At 51.4% G+C, this 26,311-nt stretch overlaps 1 protein-coding gene across 8 annotated transcripts in view; it reads left to right on the top strand.

Moving 5' to 3' along the window:
• Positions 1–26,311, top strand: part of TENM4 (teneurin transmembrane protein 4) — a 704,151-nt gene that overhangs the window by 587,409 nt on the left and 90,431 nt on the right. For all 8 annotated transcript variants that reach the window (XM_064168972.1, XM_064168982.1, XM_064168953.1 and 5 more), the window contains one exon: positions 15,912–16,031. In XM_064168972.1, coding sequence (XP_064025042.1) covers positions 15,912–16,031 — 120 coding nt within the window. The remainder of the gene's footprint in view (positions 1–15,911; positions 16,032–26,311) is intronic.

Below are 26,311 nucleotides of genomic sequence, written 5' to 3'. Positions count from 1 at the left end.
GTCCAACCTAGCACCCAGCCCTATCCAATCATAGAATCAGCCAGGTTGGAAGAGAGCTCCAAGCTCAGCCAGCCCAACCTAGCACCCAGCCCTGCCCAACCAACCAGACCATGGCACTAAGTGCCCCAGCCAGGCTTGGCTGCAACACCTCCAGCCACGGCCACTCCACCACCTCCCTGGGCAGCCCATTCCAATGCCAATCACTCTCTCTGCCAGGAACTTCCTCCTAACATCCAGCCTAGACCTGCCCTGCCACAGCTTCAGACTCTGTCCCCTTCTTCTCTTGGTGCTTGCCTGGCAGCAGAGCCCAACCCCACCTGGCTACAGCCATTTCATTTACACAGTGAATTCTCTTCTGGGATGCCAGCAGGGGACCAGCAGGAAGGCTGTGCCATTTAGGGTCACAAATTCCTACAGGAGTCAGATGTGTTTCATGGGTCTGATGGTAGATCCTCTACATGAGAAGGAGTTGCTATCCACCTGCAGATGTCCTGCTCCAGAGAGACTTTGCATTCAGAAAGGAGCACCTGCTAGCAGAACTGTTTATCTGGCATATAGATTACTAGGGTGAAGGCATGGAAGATTCAAATCAATAGGAAGGGCTTTAATGATTGCTTTTCATTAGCTGCAGTGGAACTAATAAATGGGGCTCCTTGTTCTGTTGAAGTTAACTCAAAGAATTATGCAGAGGTAGTGAAGATTTATGAAGTTTCCATTCTTCAAATACCAGCACAGGGTGTGTGTCACTAAATATGGTGTACAGAGCTCACCTCAAGCTGTGATAGTGTTGGCATCTCTCCAGTTAAATATGTTGACTCCTTGCAAGTAGCTTCAAATAGCAGCAAAGGACCTCAACAGAAGGTGTATCCCCACCCTGAGGCAGCTAATCATCATTTGAGATCCCCCTGGGTTCTCAAATGATCCCCCCTGGGCTCTCAAATGATCCCCCCTGGGCTCTCAAATGATCTTGTGTGCTTAAAGATCCTCTAGGTGTGGATAAACCCAACCACTACAAGTGTTTTCTGCTTCCTTGGCCTCTCTCTGTGATTTCAATTACCTGTTTTCACTACCTAAAAAGCTGGACCCTGAAACAGCTGTCCCTTGTCACTCTAGCAATGACAGGGCTTCAAGATTGGTCAGACAGTGACTCTCCATGGAGGAGCATGGGCTGAGGCTGACTGGGACCCAGTTACAGTGTGCATGTCTGAAGGTGCCCTTCCTGCAGCAGTGTTCTTGGTGTTGAGTCTTCTCCAGTTATTTTTACAGCAGAAAGGTGATAATATCCTGGGGGTACTGGTAGATAGTAGCTGAAGCTGAGGCAGCAGTGTGCCCAGGTGGGCAGCAGAGCCAATGGCATCCTGGGCTGGCTCAGGAGCAGTGTGGCCAGTAGGACAAGGGAGGTTATTCTTCCCCTGTACTCAACACTGCTCAGGCCACACCTTGAGTGCTGTGTCCAGTTGTGGGCTCCTGAATTGCAGAGAGCTGCTGAGGTGCTGGAAGGTGTTTGGAGCAGGGCAGCAAGGCTGGGGAGGGGCCTGGAGCACAGCCCTGTGAGGAGAGGCTGAGGGAGCTGGGGGTGTGCAGCCTGCAGCAGAGGAGGCTCAGGGCAGAGCTGATTGCTGCCTGCAGGGAGGCTGTAGCCAGGTGGGGTTGGGCTCTGCTGCCAGGCAAGCAGCAAGAGAAGGGGACAGAGTCTGAAGCTGTGGCAGGGCAGGTCTAGGCTGGATGTGAGGAGGCAGTTCCTGGCAGAGAGAGTGATTGGCACTGGAATGGGCTGCCCAGGGAGGTGGTGGAGTGGCCGTGGCTGGAAGTGTTGCAGCCAAGCCTGGCTGGGGCACTTAGTGCCATGGTCCAACCTGGCTGATTCTATGGGTCTGTGACTGGATAGAGCTGGGTGCTAGGTTGGAGTGGATGATCTTGGAGGTCTCTTCCAACCTCCTTGGTTCTATGATTCTGTGATTCTATGTTCCCTCTTACCCATGGAATTGCTCAGGGTCTCCATGAAGGTCACAGCAGCAGCTGGGGTAAGATGCACTACTTTCATCTCTCCTTCCAGCTGCCAACTTACCCAGCAGGAGGGCACAGAATCTTTCTGTTCTGGTGGAGGACTCCAGCCTCTTGCCTCAGGACAGCCTTCTTTTTGTTTCTGCCACTGATTGATGAAGTCAACTCCTTAGTGTAGATCAGGACTGTAGATTGCTGGGCAGAGCCTGTCTTGCATCTTTCTTATGAGGAAAGGTTGAGAGACCTGAGGCTGCTGAGTCTGAAGAGGAGAGAGGGAACCTTTTTAACGTTTATGAGCATCTGAAGGGTGGGTGTCCAGAAGAAGGTGCCAGTCTCTTTGAAGTGGTGTCCTATCACAGGACAAGAGGCAAACTGGAACATAGGAAGTTCCACCTCAACATGAGCAGAATCTTCTTTACTGTAAGGGTGACAGAGCACTTTAACAGCCTACCCAAAGAGGTTGTGGAGTCTCCTTCTCTAGTGACTTCCAACATCCATCTGGATGTGTTCCTGTGTGGCACACCTCAGAGATCCTGCTTTGTCAAGGAGGTTGGACTTCCAGCCTGGCTGTTTCTATGATTCTATGACTCAAGCCTCAGAGGTGCTTCCAATCCCTACTATCCTATGACTCTGTCCCAGCACCATCATCCTCATGGAGCAGGACTGAAGCTGGATGCATCACACTTGCTGCAGGAAGTCCCCTGCACACAGACAGCACAGAGAATCAGAGAATCACAGAATCAACCAGGTTGGAAGAGAGCTCCAAGCTCATCCAGTCCAACCTAGCACCCAGCCCTAGCCAGTCAACTAGACCATGGCACTGAGTCTTTTCTTGAAGACCTCCAGGGATGGTGACTCCACCACCTCCCTGGGCAGCCCATTCCAGTGCCAATCACTCTCTCTGCCAGCAACTTCCTCCTAACATCCAGCCTAGACCTCCCCTGGCACAACTTGAGACTGTGTCCCCTTGTTCTATTGCTGCTTGCCTGGGAGAAGAGGCCAACCCCCACCTGGCTACAGCCTCCCTTCAGGTAGTTGTAGATAGCAATGAGCTCTGCCCTGAGCCTCCTCTTCTGCAGGCTGCACCCCCCCAGCTCCCTCAGCCTCTCCTCATAGGGATGCGAACCTCCGTGTCCTGCATGTTTGATGTCCTACAGAGACACCTGTGACACAGGCACACTCATCATTCAGGTCAGGAACCACAGCCTGTTCCTCAGGGCTTCACCAGGTCATGCCTGGCTGATTATCATGCCTGGGGGAACGGCAGCACATTTACATTCCTGTCTAGCCCGTGCAGGAATGGCAGCAGCATGGAGGAGCTGACTGACTAGCTGGAGCAATATATTTCCTGGGCTCCAGAAACCCAGCTTAGCTACTCTTTAGAGAGAACAGCAGTGCAGATCACCTAATGGATACAAATAAATGAGTGCCTGGTGACAGCAAGCCTTTGAGTGAATTTATTATTGAATTACACTCCAGCTTTTTAAGAACAAGCTGAGCTGACAAGCTCCCTCGCCACTGCAGAAGGAAAAGGAAGACAATGACAAATTGCCCTGATGGATAAAGGTAAAGACTTTGTCTCCTCCAAAATACCAGTGCTTATATATTATTCATGTTTGGGAAGGGGGGAAAAAAAACCCCACCACCAAACCCAAAACCCCAACAAAATTGTTGTCCACATTGAAATGAGTGTTTATGATGATAAAGCAGGGAGCTAAATTAAATCCTGAAGGCAGAGAATGTCTTTTCCCATCATTTTGATGAACAGATAACAAGTACTCTTCTGCTACTTGATTGTTCCTCTATTGATTTTGAAACCACTTACTCTTGCTGTTTGCTTTGTGTTTTAAAGCCAGTCCTAGTTGTCCATCACCATAAGGAGCAGCAGAAGGTGCAGTGGCATCAGGTTGTTGGCTTTCAAGTAGGACACCTGATCTGTTTGTTCTCTCATGAGGGGCAGTGCCAGAAAACTGCAAGAACACACTAAAGTCCTGCTCCACACAGTCTTTTGTGTTATGTTGACATATGAGGTACTTTAATCCTGTGCAGAATTGGCATTTTTATGTCAAAAACCCCTGAAATCAGGGGGGTTTCAAGTAGGTCTGCTTTATAACTCTTACTCTGGGCAAAGTTATGCATACCCACTTGCTGCCAGCAATATTATCCCAATTAAACAGGCAGCTACAAGTAACCAGGTGAACTATAAAGACACATCAGACAGCAGGGCCTGGTATTAACTGCAGGAGTGAGTAGGCTCTTATTTCCCACATGTCAGTAGTCTATGTACAAAGAAGTGTTAGCTTTAATTGCTCAAACTTCTGATCAGAACTAAATGTGCACTTCTTTTGTTACACTATCACAGACTCATAGAATCCACCAGATTGGAAGAGACCTCCAAGCTCATCCAGTCCAACCCATCCAACCTATCCATCCAGTCCAATCTATCCAACCAAGCTCATCCAGTCCAACCCATCCAACCTATCCATCCAGTCCAATCTATCCAACCAAGATCATCCAGTCCAACCCATCCAACCTATCCATCCAGTCCAATCTATCCAACCAAGATCATCCAGTCCAACCCATCCAACCTATCCATCCAGTCCAATCTATCCAACCAAGATCATCCAGTCCAACCCATCCAACCTATCCATCCAGTCCAATCTATCCAACCAAGATCATCCAGTCCAACCCATCCAACCTATCCATCCAGTCCAATCTATCCAACCAAGATCATCCAGTCCAACCCATCCAACCTATCCATCCAGTCCAATCTATCCAACCAAGATCATCCAGTCCAGCCCATCCAACCTATCCATCCAGTCCAATCTATCCAACCAAGATCATCCAGTCCAACCCATCCAACCTATCCATCCAGTCCAATCTATCCAACCAAGATCATCCAGTCCAACCCATCCAACCTATCCATCCAGTCCAATCTATCCAACCAAGATCATCCAGTCCAGCCCTAAACCATGGCACTAAGTGCCTCATCCAGGCTTGGCTGCAACACCTCCAGACATGGCCACTCCACCACCTCCCTGGGCAGCCCATTCCAATGCCAATCACTCTCTCTGCCAACAACTTCCTCCTAACATCCAGTCTAGACCTCTCCCAACACAACTTGAGACTGTGTCCCCTTCTTATGGCAGCAGAGCCCAACCCCACCTGGCTACAGCCTCCCTTCAGATAGTTGTAGACAGCAATGAGCTCTGCCCTGAGCCTCCTCTTCTGCAGGCTGCACACCCCCAGCTCCCTCAGCCTCTCCTCACAGGGCTGTGCTCCAGGCCCCTCATCAGCTTTGTTTCCCTTCTCTGGACACATTCCAGTACCTCAACATCTCTCTTGAATTGAAGAACCCACTACAAGTGCTATCTAAAAACCTGCCTTGAATAGGTTGCCCAGAGAAGATGTGGATGCCTCCTCCCTGAAAGTGTTCAAGGCCAGGTTGAGCAGTCACTGGGGCTAGTGGAAGGTGTCACTGCCCATGTATTGTAGAATCAAGCAGGTTGGAAGAGACCTCTAAGCTCATCCAGTCCAACCTATCACCCAGCCCTGTCCTGTCAACCAGACCATGGCACTAAGTGCTTCATCCAGGCTTTGCTTCAACACCTCCAGGCACAGCGACTCCACCACCTCCCTGGGCAGCCCATTCCAATGGCAAAGATCAAACCCTCTCCTTCCCAGCATCCCTAACTTCCAAACACATCATTCTGATTTCATTCCTTCCTACTTGAATGACCTACTTTTAGCCACAAATCACCACTTTTTGAAATCTGGGGGGAATAACAAGGAGCTGTCCAAGAGTTGGTGTTTTTTATTTGGGTGATTATTCCTTTTAAGTGCTTGAAAACATAGTTTTGAAACTGAGCTTTTCAGTGTACAGGTCATATAATGATAGATATTTTCTGTGTTTGCTTTTGTTTAGTTTGATTTTAAATCTGTAGAGTATGGAGTTACTTCAGCTTGAAGTGAGTTTTGAATTGCTAATGCAACATATGCAGCTGCTTACTTCCAGTTTGTGAGTTCCCCATGGCACACCAATGTGCCCTGCTGGCCAAGAAGGCCAATGGCATCCTGGGGTGTGTTAGGCAGAGTGTGTGCAGCAGATCAAGGGAGGTTCTCCTCCACCTCTGCTCTGACCTGCTGAGACCTCATCTTGAATACTCTGTTCAGCTTTGGGCTCCCCAGTTGCAGAGGGACAGGGATATGCTGGAGAGGGTCCAGCGGAGGGCAAGGAGGGTGATGAGGGGACTGGAGGGCACTGCCTGGTGAGGAGAGGCTGAGGGCCCTGGGGCTGCTTAGTCTGGAGAAGAGAAGACTTAGAAGGGACTTGATACATGTTTATAAGCATCTGAGGGCTGGGGATCAGGAGGGGGGGACAGGCTCTGCTCACTGCTCCCTGGGACAGGACAAGCAGCAGTGGATGGAAGCTGCAGCACAGGAGGTTCCAGCTCAGCACAAGGGGGAACTTCTTGCCTGTAGGTAATAGAACAGTTCTGTGTTGGAAAGGACCTTTAAAAGTCATCTAATCCAAGCCCTCTGCAATGAGAAGGGACATCTTTAATTAGATCAGGCTGCTCAAAGCCCTGTCCAGCCTGACCTGTCCAACCTCTTTGGGCAATCTGTGCCAGTGTTTCAGTGTCAAAAATGTCTTCTTCATATGTAGTCTGAATCTCCCCTGCTGTAGTTTAGAGCCATCAACCCTCTGGCACAGGCTGCCCAGAGAGGTTGTGGAGTCTCCTTCTCTGTAGCCTTTCCAGGCCTGTCTGGATGTGTTCCTCTGTGACCTGAGCTAGATTGTGTGGTCCTGCTCTGGCAGGTCCTGCTCTGATCTCCTTGGGTCTCTTCCAACCCCTGACACCCTGTGATCCTGTGATTTCTCCCAACAGCTCTCTATGAAAGCAAAGTTCCTATCCATGCTGGGTTTTGTTTCATAACAGTGGAATCATAGCATCATAGACTATTTTGGGTGGGAAGGGACCTTTAAGGGTCATCTAGTCCACCTCCTTTGCAGTGAGCAGGAACAGCTCAACTTGATCAGGTTGTTCAGAGCCCTGGCCAACTTGACCTGGAGTGTTTCCAAGGATAGAGCATCTACCATTTCTCTGGGCAGCTTGGACCAGTGCTTCACCACCCTCATGGTGACAGAACTTTTCCAACTATCTAGTCTAGATCCTCCCTCTTTTGGTTTAAAATCATCATCTCTTGTCTTGTCACAGCAGGCCCTGCTAAAAGGCTGTCTCACTCTCTCATAGGTTCTCTTTAAGTACCAGAAGGCCACTGTGAAGTGTCCCCCAAAGCCTTTTTTTCTTCCATCTGAGCAATCCCAACTCTCTCAGCATGTCCTCATAGCAGAGGTGTTCCAACCTTCTCATCATCTTTGCAGCCTCCTCTGGACCTGCTCCCACAGGTCTGTGGCTTTGCTTGTGCTGAGGATGCCAGCACAGCACTGCACTGCAGGTGGGGTCTCACTAGAGCAGAGTAGAGGGGGAGAATCACTTCTCTTGGCTTAGAATCACAGAATCAGTCAGGGTTGGAAGGGAGCACAAGGAGCAGCCAGTGCCAACCCCCCTGCCATGCCCAGGGACACCCTACCCTAGAGCAGGCTGCACACAGCCTCAGCCAGCCTGGCCTCAAACACCTCCAGCCATGGGGCCTCAAACACCTCCCTGGGCAACCCACTCCAGCCTCTCACCACTCTCCTGCTCAACAACTTCCTCCTCACCTCCAGCCTCACTCTCCACACCTCCATCTTTGCTCCATTCCCCCCACTCCTGACACTCCCTCACACCCTCAAAAGTCCCTCCCCAGCTTTTTTGCAGCCCCCTTCAGATGCTGGAAGGCCACAAGAAGGTCCCCTGGGAGCTTCCTCTGCTCCAGCCTGCACAGCCCCAACTCTTTCAGGCTGTGCTCACAGCAGAGCTGCTGCAGCCTCTCAGCATCCTCCTGGCCCTGCTCTGGACACTCTCCAGCATCTCCACAGCCCTCTTGTCATAGGAGCCTCCTCTTCTCCATACTAAACAGCCTCAACTCCTTCAGTCTGTCCTCACAGGAGAGGTGACCTGCTGAGTACTAATCATAATGTAATTGTAAATGACAGTAGAAATTGTGTCCTCCTTTCACAAGTGTGAGTAGAAGGAAGTCCTGTGCTGACATTAGAGAAGCTGGAGTGCAATTTGTAACAGATACTAAAACCCATTGCATGCTTATTACTAAGCACCAGCTCTGGAGTTTGAACCTCTTTGAGAGTCTCCCTGTTGTGATTTGGGCATGCTTCCAGGATCAGGAAAGGCAGCTGATTGAAATGCTGCACCAGCCAGTACCTGGGATTAAAAGGGCTCGGGCATGATACCTGTACCTTGCAGTGTGCAGAAAGCAAAACTCATCCTTTTAAAGCTCCCAAGCAGAAAACCAAAGCTCCTAATGAGTTAAGTGCCTCACAGATTACACACATGCTGACCTGTTTGGTTTCAGGAGCCTAAACTGATGTGTAGATGCTGATGCATTCTCTTGACTCTGGAGTTGTAGATATTTGATTAGTATTCATTCAATACTCAAGGTCCATTCCTCTTGATAAACAGCAGCCCCCATGCCCATTGCTTCACATCACTTGCTGGTGGACGTGTCTGGAGTGATAAGACAGAGCTGAGTCAGTAGCTGCATCCACTTTAATGACACTACCAGAAACTACTCCTCCTGTTCAATGGAGAGATTTGATTAGTTCATTACTGCTTAAGGCTTCCTCAAATTAAATACCCACTCAGTGGTGTAATGATTCTCATGTGAGGCTCTAACATGTTTACTCTGCAGAGAGGTGGAATTCTCTGCCCTCAGCTAGTTGCTGCCTCACAGCTGTAGCATGAGGGTAGCTGAGGAACAAGTTCTTTGCAATGAGGGTAGTTTAGGAACAAGTTCTTTACTGTGAGGGTAGTTTAGGAACAAGTTCTTTACTATGAGGGTAGTTTAGGAACAAGTTCTTTGCAATGAGGATAGTTTAGGAACAAGTTCTTTACCATGAGGGTAGTGGAGGAACAAGTTCTTTACCATGAGGGTAGTGGAGGAACAAGTTCTTTACAATGAGGGTAGTTTAGGAACAAGTTCTTTACCATGAGGGTAGTGGAGGATCAAGTTCTTTACTATGAGGATAGTTTAGGAACAAGTTCTTTACCATGAGGATAGTTTAGGAACAAGTTCTTACCATGAGGGTAGTTTAGGAACAAGTTCTTTACTATGAGGGTAGTTTAGGAACAAGTTCTTTACCATGAAGGTAGTTTAGGAACAAGTTCTTTACTATGAGGGTAGTTTAGGAACAAGTTCTTTACTATGAGAGTAGTTTAGGAACAAGTCCTTTGCTATGAGGGCAGTGGAGGAACGAGTTCTTTACTGTGAGGGTAGTTTAGGAACAAGTTCTTTACTATGAGGGTAGTTTAGGAACAAGTCCTTTGCTATGAGGGCAGTGGAGGAACAAGTTCTTTACTGTGAGGGTAGTTTAGGAACAAGTTCTTTACTATGAGGGTAGTTTAGGAACAAGTCCTTTGCTATGAGGGCAGTGGAGGAACAAGTTCTTTACTGTGAGGGTAGTTTAGGAACAAGTTCTTTACTATGAGGGTAGTTTAGGAACAAGTCCTTTGCTATGAGGGCAGTGGAGGAACAAGTTCTTTACTGTGAGGGTAGTTTAGGAACAAGTCCTTTGCTATGAGGGTAGTTTAGGAACAAGTCCTTTGCTACGAGGGTAGCAGAACACTTGAACATGTTGCCCAGGGAGGCAGTTGACATATTCAAGGTGAGGCTCAGCAAGGTTCTGGGCAATCTGATCTGATTGAGGATGCCCCTGCAGAAGGGGTTGGATCAAGGGAGGTTCTCCTCCCCTTCTGCTCTGCCCTGCTGAGACCTCATCTTGAATACTGCCTTCAGTTTTGGGCTTCCCAGTTGCAGAGGGACAGGGATCTGCTGGAGAGGGTCCAGCAGAGGGCTAGGAGGATGATGAGGGGACTGGAGGGCACTGCCTGCTGAGGAGAGGCTGAGGGCCCTGGGGCTGCTTAGTCTGGAGAAGAGAAGACTGAGAGGGAATCTGATAAATGTTTGTAAGTATCTGAGGGCTGCCAGGAGAGGGGGGACAGGCTCTGCTCACTGCTCCCTGGGATAGGACAAGGATGAATGGATGGAGACTGCAGCACAGGAGGTTCCAGCTGAACACAAGGGGGAACTTCTTTGCTGGAAGGGTCCCAGAGCCCTGGCACAGGCTGCCCAGAGAGGCTGTGGAGTCTCCTTCTCTGGAGCCTTTCAAGGCCTGTCTGGATGTGTTCCTGTGTGATCTGTGTTAGATAGGATTGTCCTGCTCTGGCAGGGGGGTTGGACTGGATGATCTCCTTGGGTCCCTTCCAACCCCTGACATCCTGTGAGCCTGGGATTGCAAAGCTATCAGACAGCTTGTAAGTAGTTAAAGAACTTTCTCTAAGACAATCAGAAGGAGACTTCACTTTGGACTCAACATGGAAATAGTGTATTTCTCCTGCTGTTCTGCTCAGTTCTGCTTCCATGGTGCCTCCAGTTCAATGGAAGCAATTCCTTCTCTTTGGGGCATTCTGCAGAGCTGAATGTGGCCACAGCTCACAAAATATATGCCTGATATAAAATAGTATCAAAATCCAGAACTGGTAAATCCTGCAGACTTTTTTTTTTGGGGGGGGAGACTTGATGTGAATTCATTATTCATTGCTGAAAGTTATTGCACCATAAAGTCTTTACCTCTCATAGAAATAATGGTTCTGGGGTCACCTCTGGAAAATTATCAAATGAGCATAACTCAGTATTAGGTGGAAAGATTGTCCTGCACCTTAGGAACTACTGAATCATTGAATCATGGAGTCAGTCAGGGCTGGAAGGGACCACAAGGAGCAGCAAGTGCCAACCCCCCTGCCATGCCCAGGGACACCCTACCCTAGAGCAGGCTGCACACAGCCTCAGCCAGCCTGGCCTCAAACACCTCCAGCCATGGGGCCTCAACCACCTCCCTGGGCAACCCATTCCAGCCTCTCACCACTCTCCTGCTCAACAACTTCCTCCTCACCTCCAGCCTCACTCTCCCCACCTCCACCTTTGCTCTATCCCCCCCACTCCTGCCACTCCCTCACAGCCTCCAAAGTCCCTCCCCAGCTTTTTTGGAGCCCCCTTCAGATGCTGGAAGGCCACAAGAAGGTCCCCTGGGAGCCTCCTCTGCTCCAGCCTGCACAGCCCCAACTCTTTCAGGCTGTGCTCACAGCAGAGCTGCTGCAGCCTCTCAGCATCCTCCTGGCCCTGCTCTGGACACTCTCCAGCATCTCCACAGCCCTCTTGTCCCAGGGGCTCCAGAGCTGCATGCAGGACTCCAGCTGGGGTCTCAGCAGAGCAGAGCAGAGGGGGAGAATCCCCTCCCTGGCCCTGCTGGCCACACTGCTGCTGCTGCAGCCCAGGCTCTGCTTGGCTTTCTGGGCTGCAAGTGCACACTGCTGGCTCCTGCTGAGCTTCTCCTCCAGCAGCACCCCCAAGTCCCTCTCCTCAGGGCTGCTCTCCAGCCACTCACTGCCCAGCCTGCATTGGTGCTTGGCATTGCCTTGACCCAGATGCTTGACTTGGATTTTACAGACCTTAAAAAAAAATAGGAACATGATTCTATTTGTTGAGATCTTGCATGAAGAGTGAGCCTGTTTCTGTAGCTGTACTGAGGTAAAAGAGAGCATCCTCAACATCTAAGACATTGCTTAGTCAAGCAGATTGTGTATGAAAGGATTCTTCCTGAAAAGTTTGCAGTAAAACACAGCTCAACTTTATGATGTGTTGCATTTCCTACAGAACTCTGTTCTAAAATCCTTTCACTTAAATATTGCAGTTGGAGCCACTTTTATTATTTCACAGGCTTGCATTAGTGTCTTTCCTTCTTTATTTCCTGCTTGCTGAGCAGCACTCCTGCATCTCTTATCCATCCACCTTCCTATTATAGCTCAACTGAGACATCTTAGAATGCAAAATGAGAGAGTCTGTGAGGCAAAGAGAGCTAAGATGTTTTGGATGGCAGAAGTGGCATCTCTCTGCAGCAGTGGCCAGACTGCTTGGCAGATCAGCCTGGAGAAAGGAAGACTTCCAGGAGACCTTGTAGTGGCCTTCCAGTATCTGAAGGGGACCTACAGGAAGGCTGGGGAGGGACTACTGACAAGGTCTTGTAATGACAGGGCAAGGGTTTAAACTGGCAGAGGAGAGATTCAAACTAGATGTTAGGAGGAAGTTCTTTGCAGTGAGAGTGGTGAGACACTGACACAGGTTGCCCAGGGAGGTTGTGGCTGCTCCCTCCCTGAAGGTGTTCAGTGCCAGGTTGAATAAGGCCTTGAGCAACCTGTTCATCAATTCAAGAGAGCTGTTGAGGTGCTGGAAGGTGTTTGGAGCAGGGCAGCAAGGCTGGGGAGGGGCCTGGAGCACAGCCCTGTGAGGAGAGGCTGAGGGAGCTGGGGGGGTGCAGCCTGCAGCAGAGGAGGCTCAGGGCAGAGCTCATTGCTGCCTGCAGCTGCCTGCAGGCTGTAGCCAGGTGGGGTTGGGCTCTGCTGCCAGGCAAGCAGCAACAGAACAAGGGGACACAGTCTCAAGTTGTGCCAGGGGAGGTTCAGGCTGGATGTGAGGAGGAAGTTCCTGGTAGAGAGAGTGATTGGCACTGGAATGGGCTGCCCAGGGAGGTGGTGGAATTGCCATGCCTGGAGGGATGTTCCAGTAAGAGGAACTAGATTGCAGGCTGTGAAAAGCAAACAGTGGTGATGTCTGCTGCACTGTGCTAGTTTGAGCCTAGCTGGGATGTTCCAGTAAGAGGAACTAGATTGCAGGCTGTGAAAAGCAAACAGTGGTGATGTCTGCTGCACTCACAGGCTTGCTGAGGTGGATAAAAACAAGAACATAAACATATATAACACAGTTGCTCTTTGGCTCTGGCTGCAGGCACTTCTCTCCCTAACCTGCTAACTAATCCTTCTGCTTCCTAACCCCCCTGGCTGATCCTCCAAACTCCCCTTGAACATAAGCAAAGTCTGGGATAAGGTAGAGGGGTGGGAAGAAGGTGGCAGGGTGGTTGGGAGCCCCTCCTGGAGACTCAGGGTTCTGGGAGGGCTGCTGTGTTTCTGTGTTACCTTTACCTTGTCTATTTCTGTCCATAGCTGCAGAGATTGCAAATACCTGCTTGTATCTTGTGCTCAGCTGGAAACAGAAAGCTTCATTCTTTCATTTCCAGCTCAGCTGAGTCTAGTCTGGGTGATTTTACTTAAGTGCTGGGGGAGGGGGGGGCAGGTAACACCCAAACCATCACATCATGAGAGGTAATTGTATGTAAATATCTGAGGAGACCTTCTAGCAGAGCTGAACACCTTAGCAGCACCACTTAACTTGTTTGTAGCATAATTGCATGTGGACCAAGGTCTTCTGAAGGAGCAGAACCAGGTTCCTGGGGGGGCTCTGTGCCTGGTGGGGAGTTGATCTTGCCTCCAGAAAGGACACGGCGACGCTAGAGGAGCCAGCTGCTTCCAACACACTGTATTAACTACCTTTCCCAAGTGGGGGCACATTTCATCACCTGGGGGAAAGAGATTTGAAACTCAAATGAAGCAGAGTCTGGGCTTGGGTTTTGTTCCAGTTTGCAGCCTTCCTGCTTTTGACTGCCTGCACATTTGTCGCTCCAGCGTCTTTGGGTCGTTGTGGTTTGGGGAAGGTGTCCCCTTGTGGGAATGTCTTTCTTGGTGTAGTCCTCAGGAGGGTGCTGGATGGCAGCTGGACTTGCTGACAAGCTGCTTAGAATCATAGAGTCATAGAATCAAGCAGGTTGGAAGAGACCTCCAAGCTCATCCAGTCCAACCTAGCACCCAGCCCCATCCAATCAACCAGACCATGGCACTAAGTGCCCCAGCCAGGCTTGGCTGCAACACCTCCAGCCACGGCCACTCCACCACCTCCCTGGGCAGCCCATTCCAATGCCAATCACTCTCTCTGCCAGCAACTTCCTCCTAACATCCAGCCCAGACCTGCCCTGCCACAGCTTGAAGCTGTGTCCCCTTGTTCTGTTGGTGGGCTCTGAACCAGTTACTAACTCCAGAACCAGGAGTTGTGTGTTACAGAGGCTGATTGCATGACACCTCCATGTGATTATCAAGTACTTAAAGAGAGACATCAGGAAAGAATGGAGAAAACAGAACAAAGTGAAGATAAAAGAGCATGTTACAGAGCACAGAGCAATTGGAAGTGATGTAGCCTTTAAAGTACATCAACCTTCCAAACGTGGGGGAAGGAAATAGACAGGAAGAAAAAGCCAATCATAGAATCAACCAGGTTGGAAGAGACTTCCAAGATAACCCTGTCACCATGCTCAGTTTCCTGAGCAGCTCACAGGGAAGCTTCCTGAATCTAGCAAATTATCTGCCATGGTTTTTTCAAGTGTGGAAGAAATGAGCTGTCAAGCTTTGGTCAGGATGCTTCTAGGACCTTTGTGCCTTCTGTCTGGAGCAGAGAAGGCTCCCAGGGGACCTTCTTGTGGCCTTCCAGCATCTGAAGAGGGCTCCAAATAAGCTGGGGAGGGACTTTTGAGGCTGTCAGGGATTGCCAGGAGTGGGGGGGATGGAGCAAAGCTGGAGGTGAGGAGGAAGTGAGACTGGAGGTGAGGAAGTTGTTGAGCAGGAGAGTGGTGAGAGGCTGGACTGGGTTGCCCAGGGAGGTGGTTGAGGCCCCATGGCTGGAGGTGTTTGAGGCCAGGCTGGCTGAGGCTGTGTGCAGCCTGCTCTAGGGTAGGGTGTCCCTGGGCATGGCAGGGGGGTTGGAACTGGCTGCTCCTTGTGCACCCTTCCAGCCCTGACTGGTTCTGTGATTGAATATGGCGATGAAGTGCTTGGTAGGTTTCTCTTTGAGTTCACCTTGCCTTCAGTTAGGGCAATGTTGTCAAGATACAGTGAAGCTCAGGTGGTCATAGCAAATTGCAGTGTGATGATGTGAATCCTACAGAAGCCCATGGTTAGAGAAGTATGTGCTGAAGGAGTTGCTTTTTGAGAGTAGGATAAAGGTGAACCTCATTTTAAGTGTTGAATGTTCTTAAACAACTCCTAAGAAAGTCTTTAGCTGAAGCTGAGGCAGCAGTGCCCAGGTGGGCAGCAGAGCCAATGGCATCCTGGGCTGGCTCAGGAGCAGTGTGGGCAGCAGGACAAGGGAGGTTCTTCTTCCCCTGTTGAGGCCACCCCTGGAGTGCTGTGTCCAGTTGTGGGCTCCTGAATTGCAGAGAGATGTTGAGGTGCTGGAAGGTGTTTGGAGCAGGGCAGCAAGGCTGGGGAGGGGCCTGGAGCAGAGCCCTGTGAGGAGAGGCTGAGGGAGCTGGGGGGGTGCAGCCTGCAGCAGAGGAGGCTCAGGGCAGAGCTGATTGCTGCCTGCAGCTGCCTGCAGGGAGGCTGTAGCCAGGTGGGGTTGGGCTCTGCTGCCAGGCAAGCAGCAAGAGAAGAAGGGGACAGAGTCTGAAGCTGTGGCAGGGCAGGTCTAGGCTGGATGTTGTTAGGAAGTTGCTGGCAGAGAGAGTGATTGGCATTGGAATGGGCTGCCCAGGGAGGTGGTGGAGTGGCTGTGCCTGGAGATGTTCAAGCAGAGCCTGGCTGGGGCACTTAGTGCTATGGTCTGGTTGGTTGGGCAGGGCTGGGTGCTAGGTTTGGCTGGCTGAGCTTGGAGCTCTTTTCCAGCCTGTTTGATTCTATGATCATCACACCATCAAGACACACAATATGGGTCCCAGCTTTCCAGGACTCAAAGTTTGGGGCTTCCTGATTCATAGGAATTCCCATCCCCAGCTGTATAGGGGAACAAACCCCAACAACTGCATTTGCCCACAGCTTTGCTCTTCCTCACCCTTCCTCTCTCCCTTGCAGACACGCGTGTGTGATTCGAGGCCAGGTGATGACAGCAGATGGGACCCCTCTCGTTGGAGTCAACATCAGCTTTGCCAACAACCCTCTTTTTGGATATACAATCAGCAGACAGGATGGCAGGTAGGATGTCTGTGCAGGATTTAAGCTGCACTATACAGGAACTCCTTCCAAGAGCACCTTTATTGCTGATGCCTTTTGATGATGTTGCTGCATTGTTGGTTGTTATGGGACTGCACCTGGCTGATGAGTGGGCACCAGCAGTGTTCCTCAGACACAGTGTTGCTCAGGTCACTGCTCTGGATGCAGGAGTTGAGTGCACCATTAGCAAATTCCCTGGTGACACCAATTTGGGAGGTACTGTTGACTGTCTCAAGGGACAAGAGGCCTTGCAGAGGGATCTGGATGAATTGGTCTTCAAGTAGTTTTGGTTTGAAAAGATCTTTCAGGTCATCCAGTCCAGCTGCTGTCTAACTACCAAGCCTGGTGCTAAACCATGTCCATCATAGAATCAGTCAGGGTTGGAAGGGACCACAAGGGGCAGCCAGTTCCAACCCCTCTGCCATGGGCAGGGACACCCTACCCTAGAGCAGGCTGCCCACAGCTTCATCCAGCCTGGCCTTAAATACTTCCAGGCACCACATCTCCGAGTCTTCTAAGTACCCCCACAGATATTGACTCTGCCACCTCCCTGGGCAGCCTGTTACAATGTTTGAGAACCCTTTCAGTGAAGAAGTTTCATCTAACATCCAGCCTAGACCTCCCTGAGTGCAACTCGAGCCCATTTCCTCTCATCCTCTCTAGATAGATAGGACTTCTATCCTGTCACCTCTCCACAGCCTCCTTGCAGGCAGTTGTAGAGCATGAGGAGGTCTTCTCTTCAACCTGAGAACCTCAATCTCAGTTCCCTCAGCACCTCCTCTTAAGACCTGTGCTCCAAACTCTTCACCATTGGGCAGTGTTTAATGGGGTGAAACGTAGCAAGCCCAATGCTAGGCTCTAACATAGAGCAATGCTGGACACAAGTATGAACTGGGAGAGGTCTGGCTGGAAAGCAGCCCTGCAGAAAGGAGTCTTTGGTTACTGGTTGACAGCAGGCTCAGGGTGAGCCAGCAAAGTGTCCTGGCAGCCAAGAGCCCAACCCACATCCTGGAGTGCATTGGACACAGGGGGACCAGCTGCTCAACAGAGAGGCTCATCCCACTGTGCTCAGTGCTGGCCTCACCTTCAGAACTGTCTTCAGTTTAAGGGTGTGAAGGTGCCTGAATGCATCCAGAGGAGGGCAACAAAGGTGGGGAAAGGCTGGAAGAAGTATCCTGTGAGGAGTGACTAAGAGGCTTGGCTAATTTGGACAAAAAGAAAGCTAAGAGGCAACCTCATTACTTTCTGCAGCTTCTTGAGAGGAAAACGTGGAGAGAAAGGTGCTGATCCCTACTCCCTTGTAGCCAGTGGTAAGGCACATGGGAATGGCTGAAAGCTACACTGGAAGAGGTTTAGATGGGACATTAAGAAGCATTTTTTACTGAGAGGGTGATGAAACACTGGAACAGACTTCCTAGAGAGGTGAGCAATGCCCCAAGCCTGCCAGTGTTTAAGAGGCACTTGGGCTTTAACTTTTGGTCAGGTAGTTGGACTGGTCAGGTAGTTGGCTGGGGAAAGAGTGGCTGAGAGCAGCCAGGCAGAGAGGGCCCTGGGGGTGCTGGCAAAGAGGAGCTGAAGCTGAGGCAGCAGTGCCCAGGTGGGCAGCAGAGCCAATGGCATCCTGGGCTGGCTCAGGAGCAGTGTGGGCAGCAGGACAAGGGAGGTTCTTGTGCCCCTGTGCTCAGCACTGCTCAGGCCACCCCTGGAGTGCTGTGTCCAGTTGTGGGCTCCTGAATTGCAGAGAGCTGTTGAGATGCTGGAAGGTGTTTGGAGCAGGGCAGCAAGGCTGGGGAGGGGCCTGGAGCAGAGCCCTGTGAGGAGAGGCTGAGGGAGCTGGGGGTGTGCAGCCTGCAGCAGAGGAGGCTCAGGGCAGAGCTGATTGCTGCCTGCAGCTGCCTGCAGGGAGGCTGTAGCCAGGTGGGGTTGGGCTCTGCTGCCAGGCACCCAGCAGCAGAAGGGGGCACAGTCTCAAGTTGTGGCAGGGCTGGATGTGAGGAGGAAGTTCCTGGCAGAGAGAGTGATTGGCACTGGAATGGGCTGCCCAGGGAGGTGGTGGAGTGGCCGTGGCTGGAGGTGTTGCAGCCAAGCCTGGCTGGGGCACTTAGTGCCATGGTCTGGTTGGTTGGGCAGGGCTGGGTGCTAGGTTGGGCTGGCTGAGCTTGGAGCTCTCTTCCAACCTGCTTGATTCCATGATTATGATTCTATGTGATCAATGCCCTCAAGCCTGCCAGTGTTTAAGAGGCACTTGGACAGTGCCTGTAACATGCTTTAGCTTTTGGTCAGCTCTGAAAGTGGTCAGGTAGTTGGACTGGATGATTGTTGTGGGTCCCTTGCAGCTGCATTATTCTGATCCAATATTTATTAGCTGATAATATTAACTTTGTGACAGCACCTAGAGTCTTTATCCAGCAAATGGGCATTGAGTGCCCATGCATGTGAAGAAAAGATGCCTCCTGCTCCCAACAGCTCTACTCCTACTAATTCATGCTAATGACTGGGAAGAAGTCACTAAGGTTACAGTTGTGGCAGAGACACACGTGCTTAAAATCTGAGCAGTCCTGCTCAGCCAAGACAAAAGCTTTGCAAATTGGGGAAGTCTTTCTTATCTTTTGCCTGTCAGGGCTAATTGGCTCCTTTCTTTTCAGAACAAAAATGAAACACAAGGGGTTCCAGCTGCACATGCTCTGTGTCTTGACTACTAACAACCAACATTGCAGAGAGGATTTGTAGGGTTTTGGCATCTGGAATCATAGAATCACTCAGGGTTGGAAGGGACCACAAGGAGCAGCCAGTTCCAACCCCCTGCCATGCCCAGGGACACCCTACCCTAGAGCAGGCTGCACACAGCCTCAGCCAGCCTGGCCTCAAACACCTCCAGCCATGGGGCCTCAACCACCTCCCTGGGCAACCCAGTCCAGCCTCTCACCACTCTCCTGCTCAGCAACTTCCTCCTCACCTCCAGCCTCACTCTCCACACCTCCACCTTTGCTTCCATTCCCCCCACTCCCGACACTCCCTGACAGCCTCAGAAGTCCCTCCCCAGCTTATTTGTAGCCCCCTTCAGATGCTGGAAGGCCACAAGAAGGTCCCCTGGGAGCCTCCTCTGCTCCAGCCTGCACAGCCCCAACTCTTTCAGTCTGTGCTCACAGCAGAGCTGCTGCAGCCTCTCAGCATCCTCCTGGCCCTGCTCTGGACACTCTCCAGCATCTCCACAGCCCTCTTGTCCCAGGGGCTCCAGAGCTGGATGCAGGACTCCAGGTGGGGTCTCAGCAGAGCAGAGCAGAGGGAGAGAATCCCCTCCCTGGCCCTGCTGGCCACACTTCTCCTGATGCAGCCCCACATCTGGTTGGCCCTCCCTGCCATGTCCAGGGACACCCTACCCTAGAGCAGGCTGCACACAGCCTCAGCCAGCCTGGCCTCAAACACCTCCAGCCATGGGGCCTCAACCACCTCCCTGGGCAACCCAGTCCAGCCTCTCACCACTCTCCTGCTCAACAACTTCCTCCTCACATCCAGTCTGAACCCACCCATCTCCAGCTTTGCTCCATAGCAAAAAGCTCTCCAATCCATGGCTTTCATTAGTGGTTTGCCTTGGCCAGAGAAGCTGACAGAGCACTGATGGTGGCTTAGGAAGCCCTCTCTTGGATGACATGGCTGTTAGAACAGGCTCAGAGATTGCATTGGTCAGAAGAGATCTTCAAAGGCTCTCTTGTTCAGCTCTCCTGCAGTGAGCAGGGACACCTCCGATTAGATCAGGCTGCCCAGGGTCACAAAAATGGTTAAGGAAGAGGCACAGAAATGATGAAGGAAATGGAACATCTTCCTCATGAGGAGAGCCTGAGGGAGCTGGGGCTGTGCTGCTGGGAGAGGAGACTAAGGGGTGACCTCATTCATGTTTATAATGATGTTAGGGGTGAGTACCAGGAGGCTGGAGGCTGGCTCTGTTGTGTGATGCCCAGGGACAGGACAAGGGGCAATGTGTGGAAGTTGAGGCATAGGAGTTTTCATGTGAAGCTGAGGAAGAAGTTTTTCAGTGTGAGGGTGACAGAGCACTGGAACCAGCTGCTCAGGGAGGTTGTGGAGTCTCCCTCTCTGGAGATAGACAGGAAGCATCTGGATGTGTTCCAGTGTGGTCTGCTCTGGGTGATCCTGCTCTTGCAGGGGGGTTGGGTCAGATGGGCTTTCCAGGTCCCTGCTAGCCCCTGGCATTCTATGAACTGCTGTGCAGTAATGCCTGCCATAACCCTTTTCCAGCTGCTTCCTTGTCATAGGTACAGCACCCAGCCACTGTGAGAAATCTTTCATTTAAGTTGCAAATCCTTTGAGTAAGGGACAACCTCCCTGCTTTGCAGTGGCTCTGTGGTTCCATCCTCTGGGGCTTTATCCTCAGCTGCACACTCTAGGCAGCAGTGAGCTACACAGGGGCAGAGCATGGAGCTGAGTGCTGCTATCCCATCCTAAGACTTTTGTGACATTTGACTGTTTATTTCCCCTTCCTGTGTGGTGATAGGCAACCCCTGCAATAAACCTACTAACAGTTCAAGTCAGAGAATCATAGAATCAGCCTGCTTGGAAGAGAGCTCCAAGCTCAGCCAGCCCAACCTAGCACCCAGCCCTGCCCAACCAACCAGACCATGGCACTAAGTGCCCCAGCCAGGCTTGGCTGCAACACCTCCAGGCACAGCCACTCCACCACCTCCCTGGGCAGCCCATTCCAATGCCAATCACTCTCTCTGCCAGGAACTTCCTAACAACAGCCAGCCTAGACCTGCCCTGCCACAGCTTCAGACTCTGTCCCCTTGTTCTGTTGCTGCTTGCCTGGCAGCAGAGCCCAACCCCACCTGGCTACAGCCTCCCTGCAGGCAGCTGCAGGCAGCAATGAGGAGCCCACAACTGGACACAGCACTCCAGGGGTGGCCTGAGCAGTGCTGAGCACAGGGGCACAAGAACCTCCCTTGTCCTGCTGCCCACACTGCTCCTGAGCCAGCCCAGGATGCCATTGGCTCTGCTGCCCACCTGGGCACTGCTGCCTCAGCTTCAGCTCCTCTCTGCCAGCACCCCCAGCTCCCTTTCTGCCTGCCTGCTCTCAGCCACTCTGGCCCCAGCCTCTAGTGCTGCTTGGGGTTGTTGTGGCCAAAGTGTAGAACCCTGCACTTGGCCTTGTTCAGTCTCATCCCCTTGGCCTCTGCCCACCCATCCAGCCTGGCCAGGTCCCTCTGCAGGGCTCTCCTATCCCCCAGCAGCTCCACAGCTGCTCCTAGCTTGGTGTCATCTGCAAGGTTACTGATGCTGGACTCAGTTCCTTCATCCAGAGCATCAATAAAGCTATTGATCAGGGTTGGGCCCAGCACTGACCCCGGGGCACACCACTAGTGACTGGCTCCTTCCACATCATGTCCTTCCCAACCTCCAGCCAAGCAGAGGACCAAGGGCAGAAGGCAATGCAGCTGGAGCATCATTATGCTCCACCAATCTTTAGTTGACTGCTGGTTGCTCAGGGCCAGCTGCCAGCCTCCAGAACCTCAATTGGTTTCAAGGAGCTTAGTGCCACAGTTTGCTGACTCAGCCCCCAACAGATACTCCAGCTCCAAGTGATAGGAATGACAGAGATCAGCTGTCTGAGAACAGGGAATCTGTGACCAAGTGGCATTCATCCTGAAGCTGGGATGCTCATCCTAACCTCAAACTGTGTGGTGTCAGCTCTTTTGATCTCAGCTTCTTCACCTTCCTCTCAAAGCAGTCTGCTTCTACAGCAACCTTGTGCATGTCCAGTGTGCAGCAAATTGTCCAGCTGCAGTGTTCAGTCTCCAGGATCATAGAAATACCTTCCAAGACTGGCTGAGGCATATGTGCAGGTGTCTTCTCAAATGAGGGAGCACAGCAGTGCATCTGTGTGCTCTGGAGGTAATAAATGGGCAAGGGAAAGCCAACATCTTCCTCCAGTGCTGAAGGCTTCTGAAAAATTACCTTAAGAGCATTCAGACTCAAATAGTCAGGGCAGAAAATGGTGTCAGACATCACAGGATCCCAGGATCAGAGGAGGTTAGGGGTTGGAAGGGACCCAAGGAGAGCATCCAGTCTAACCCCCCTGCCAGATCAGGGCACACAATCTAGCACAGATCACAGAGGAACACATCTACACAGGCCTGGAAAGGCTCCAGAGAAGGAGACTCCACAGCCTCTCTGGGCAGCCTGTGCCAGGCTCTGGGACCCTTCCAGGCAAGAAGTTCCCCCTTGTGTTGAGCTGGAACCTCCTGTGCTGCAGCTTCCATCCATTGCTGCTTGTCCTGTGCCAGGGAGCAGTGAGCAGAGCCTGTTCCCCCCCTCCTGACCCCCAGCCCTCAGATACTTATAAACATTGATTAAATCCTCTCTGTCATCTCCAGACTAAGCAGCCCCAGGGCCCTCAGCCTCTCCTCACCAGGCAGTGCCCTCCATTCCCCTCATCATCCTCCTGGCCCTCTGCTGGACCCTCTCCAGCAGATCCCTGTCCCTCTGCAACTGGGGAGCCCAAAACTGAAGGCAGTACTCAAGATGAGGTCTCAGCAGGGCAGAGTAGAGGCAGAGGAGAACCTCCCTTGCTCTGCTGCACACACTCTGCTTAATACACCCCAGGACCCCATTGGCCTCCTGGCCCCCAGGGCACATTGCTGTGCCATGGATGTTCTCCACCAGCACTCTCAGCTCCCTCTCCTTGGGGCTGCTCTCCAGCAGTCACCTCCCAGCCTGGACTGCTGCAGTTTAATATCCCTCCCCAGATGCAGGACTCTGCACTTGTCCTTGCTGAACCTCATCTGGTTCCTCTGTGCCCAGCTCTGTCTGCCCAGGGCTCTCTGGATGGCAGCACAGCCTGCAGCTGGATCAGCCAAGCCTCCCAGCTTGGTGTCATCAGCAAACCTGCTGAGCAGACACATCCCTCACTTCTAATCCTAGCTTTGCTGCTGATTTAGCAGGTAGCACTAGCTGCCTCTCTTCCTTGGCCAGCCAACCAGCCTGTGGAAGGGAGATAACACTTACTTGCCTTCCTTACTGATTGTTGTGTCGTTTATTAAATGCTATTTGCAAAGCTCTTGTCAAATCAGGCAAAGAATTACTGCTCTTACAGTTTGTTATGTGTTGTGATGGTTTGCAGTGATTTTCTGAAAGGAGCATGGCTTTCTCCTCATCAGCTTCTTCACAGGGCAGTTCTCACGTGATTGAGTCACTTCAGTTTAAGGAAGTGATGCTCTTAAGCAAGTAGCTCCCCCAGCACTACAGCAGCAGCCTACCTGTACTCCCAGGCCGTAGCAGTGCACCATCCTAGGGGATCACAGAATGTCAGGGGGCTGGAAGGGACCTCAAAAGCTCATCCAGTCAAACCCCTCTGCCAGAGCAGGATCACCTAGATCAGATCACACAGGAACACATCCAGACAGATCTTGTTTTAGTGGGAGGTGTCCCTGCCTATGGCAGGGAGTTGGAGCTAGATGAACTTTGAGGTCACTTCCAACCTAAACCATTCTATTATGCTATGAAACCACAATTTGAAAGAAGGCTTTGAATTTGCTGAAATTGCTAATTTATAAAGCCTACAAGTCCTCATCATCCCATGATGGTAGAGACTTGGTGCTCCTGCCCAGGGAGGTGGTGGAGTTGCCATCCCTAGAGATGTTGAAACAAAGCCTGGCTGGGGCACTTAGTGCCATGGTCTGGTTGGTTGGGCAGGGCTGGGTGCTAGGTTGGACTGAATGATCCTGAGTTCTATTCCAACCTGCTTGATTCTATGAAGCATCAGGAAAGTCTTTATTCAGTGTCTGTTTGAGCAAAGCCTGGCTGAGGCACTTAGTGCCATGGTCTGGTTGGTTGGGCAGGGCTGGGTGCTAGGTTGGACTGGATGATCTTGGAGCTCTCTGCCAACCTGGTTGATTCTGTGGTTCTATGAAGCAACAGGGAAGTCTTTATTCAGTGTCATCAGATTCAGTAGCTTTGGCATGGCTCTCTCAGAGACACTAAATACATGGAATGGGCTGCCCAGGGAGGTGGTGGAGTTGCTGTCCCTGGAGGTGTTGAAGCCAAGCCTGGCTGGGGCACTTAGTGCCATGGTCTGGTTGATTGGCCAGGGCTGGGTGCTAGGCTGGACTGGATGATCTTGGAGCTCTCTTCCAACCTGCTTGATTCTATGATTCTATGAACTTTCAGAGCAAAGAGATGAGAAAAGGTTACACTTTTCTGTGGGTTTGGTTTTGTTTTTCTTTTTTTAATGTGTCTTTTTCCTAATCTGGTTTGTGGATAAATAGAAGATTTCATCCTCTGGCCTGTCCCTCTAGAGTCTGTTAAGAAAACCAGAACAGTATGGCTGTATAACAAGGATGCTTCTTTCCAGAGTGATAAAAAAGACATTAGAGAGCAGCAGCAAAACCAGAAACAAAATTATCTCATTCTTTCCATCCCAAGACACTTTTGCTATTACTTCATTCAGTTTCACTAAAGGGAGCTGGGAGGAAGGTGTTTTCAGCTTGGGTTTTCTGTTTGGCTTTGGTTTTCACTTTTCACAGAATCATAGAATCAGGCAGGCTGGAAGAGAGCTCCAAGCTCAGCCAGCCCAACCTAGCACCCAGCCCTGCCCAACCAACCAGACCATGGCACTAAGTGCCCCAGCCAGGCTTGGCTGCAACACCTCCAGCCACAGCCACTCCACCACCTCCCTGGGCAGCCCATTCCAATGCCAATCACTCTCTCTGACAACAACTTCCTAAAAACATCCAGCCTAGACCTCCCATAAACAAGGGAAATTGCAACTCCTCCAGAAGCCTCAAGCTCGTGGGTCTTTCCCTGCTCCAGGAGCTTCTTGAAGCTGAAGGAGTTCTCTGCCATCACTGCCACAGGCATCTTCCCCTCATGGTGCCTGCTGTTGGCAGCTAGAACCACCTCCTGGTTCCACCTCCCCTGGCACAACTTTAGGCTGTGTCCCCTTCTTCTGTTGCTGCTTGCCTGGCAGCAGAGCCCAACCCCACCTGGCTACAGCCTCCCTGCAGGCAGCTGCAGACAGCAATGAGCTCTGCCCTGAGCCTCCTCTGCTGCAGGCTGCACACCCCCAACTCCCTCAGCCTCTCCTCACAGGGCTGTGCTCCAGGCCCCTCCCCAGCCTTGCTGCCCTTCTCTAAACACCTTCCAGCACCTCAACAGCTCTCTTGAATTGAGGAGCCCACAGCTGGACACAGCACTCCAGCCTGTGGCCTCAGCAGTGCTGAGCACAGGGGAAGGATTTGTTCAGTTCCTCAAGGTAACTTCAAAGCTGCACCCTGTGACTCTGGCAAAACTGGCTCATTAGCAGCACTGCCTGCTAAAAAATACTGCCTGCCTCTGCTTTCACAGCTGCTGGAGCCTGATGTGGACCTGCTGCTTTCCCTCCTGCATCCTGGTTTTGGGGATGCAGGAGAGGCAAGGCTGTTTCCCTCCAGCAGGCCACCATCCTTGCTCTAAGCTCAGTGAAGCCAAGGAGTGAGCTGGAGGTGTTTCCAAATAAAACCTCTTCCCACTTGCCTGCAGACTTGTTAAGCATCATTTGTGATGTTTGCTTCTTTCCTCCTGTTGCCTCCTTGCAGTGCCTGGATTCATGCAGAGCAAGCTTCTCCCTCCTAGCTGAAGGGCTTGCCAAATGCTAATTGACTGTTAAAAATGTTCCCATCAAAGTACAAATGCTGTGCAGCTTTGCTGGCAGTCCTTGCAAGTGACTCTTCAGGCTGCAGCAAGCCAAGCTCCATGGGTCTGGGAAGCTCATGCCCTCACTTGAGTGGTAGAATAAACACATCTTTAGCTTTTGGAAGTGCTTTCCACTCCCCAGCCCCAGCCCTGCTCCTCATGGGCTCGGTTTAAGGTTCTTTCTTGAATAACTTTCTTCTCATAATTATATATCTACTAAATGCTCTTAGAGCAACCATAAAATATGTGTGTGTATCATAGAGTTATGGAGTCACAGAATCAGCCAGCTTGGAAGAGAGCTCCAAGCTCAGCCAGCCCAACCTAGCACCCAGCCCTGCCCAACCAACCAGACCATGGCACTAAGTGCCCCAGCCAGGCTTGGTTGCAACACCTCCAGCCACAGCAACTCCACCACCTCCCTGGGCAGCCCATTCCAATGCCAATCACTCTCCCTGCCAACAACTTCCTCCTAACATCCAGCCTAGACCTCTCATAAACAAGGGAAGTTGCAACTCCTCCAGAAGCCTCAGGCTCATGGATCTTTCTCTGCTCCAGGAGCTTCTTGAAGCTGAAGGAGTTCT

Source organism: Pogoniulus pusillus, chromosome 3 (assembly GCF_015220805.1).
Source record: "Pogoniulus pusillus isolate bPogPus1 chromosome 3, bPogPus1.pri, whole genome shotgun sequence".
Lineage (NCBI taxonomy): Eukaryota > Metazoa > Chordata > Aves > Piciformes > Lybiidae > Pogoniulus > Pogoniulus pusillus.
This window is presented reverse-complemented; position numbering and strand designations above follow the sequence as displayed.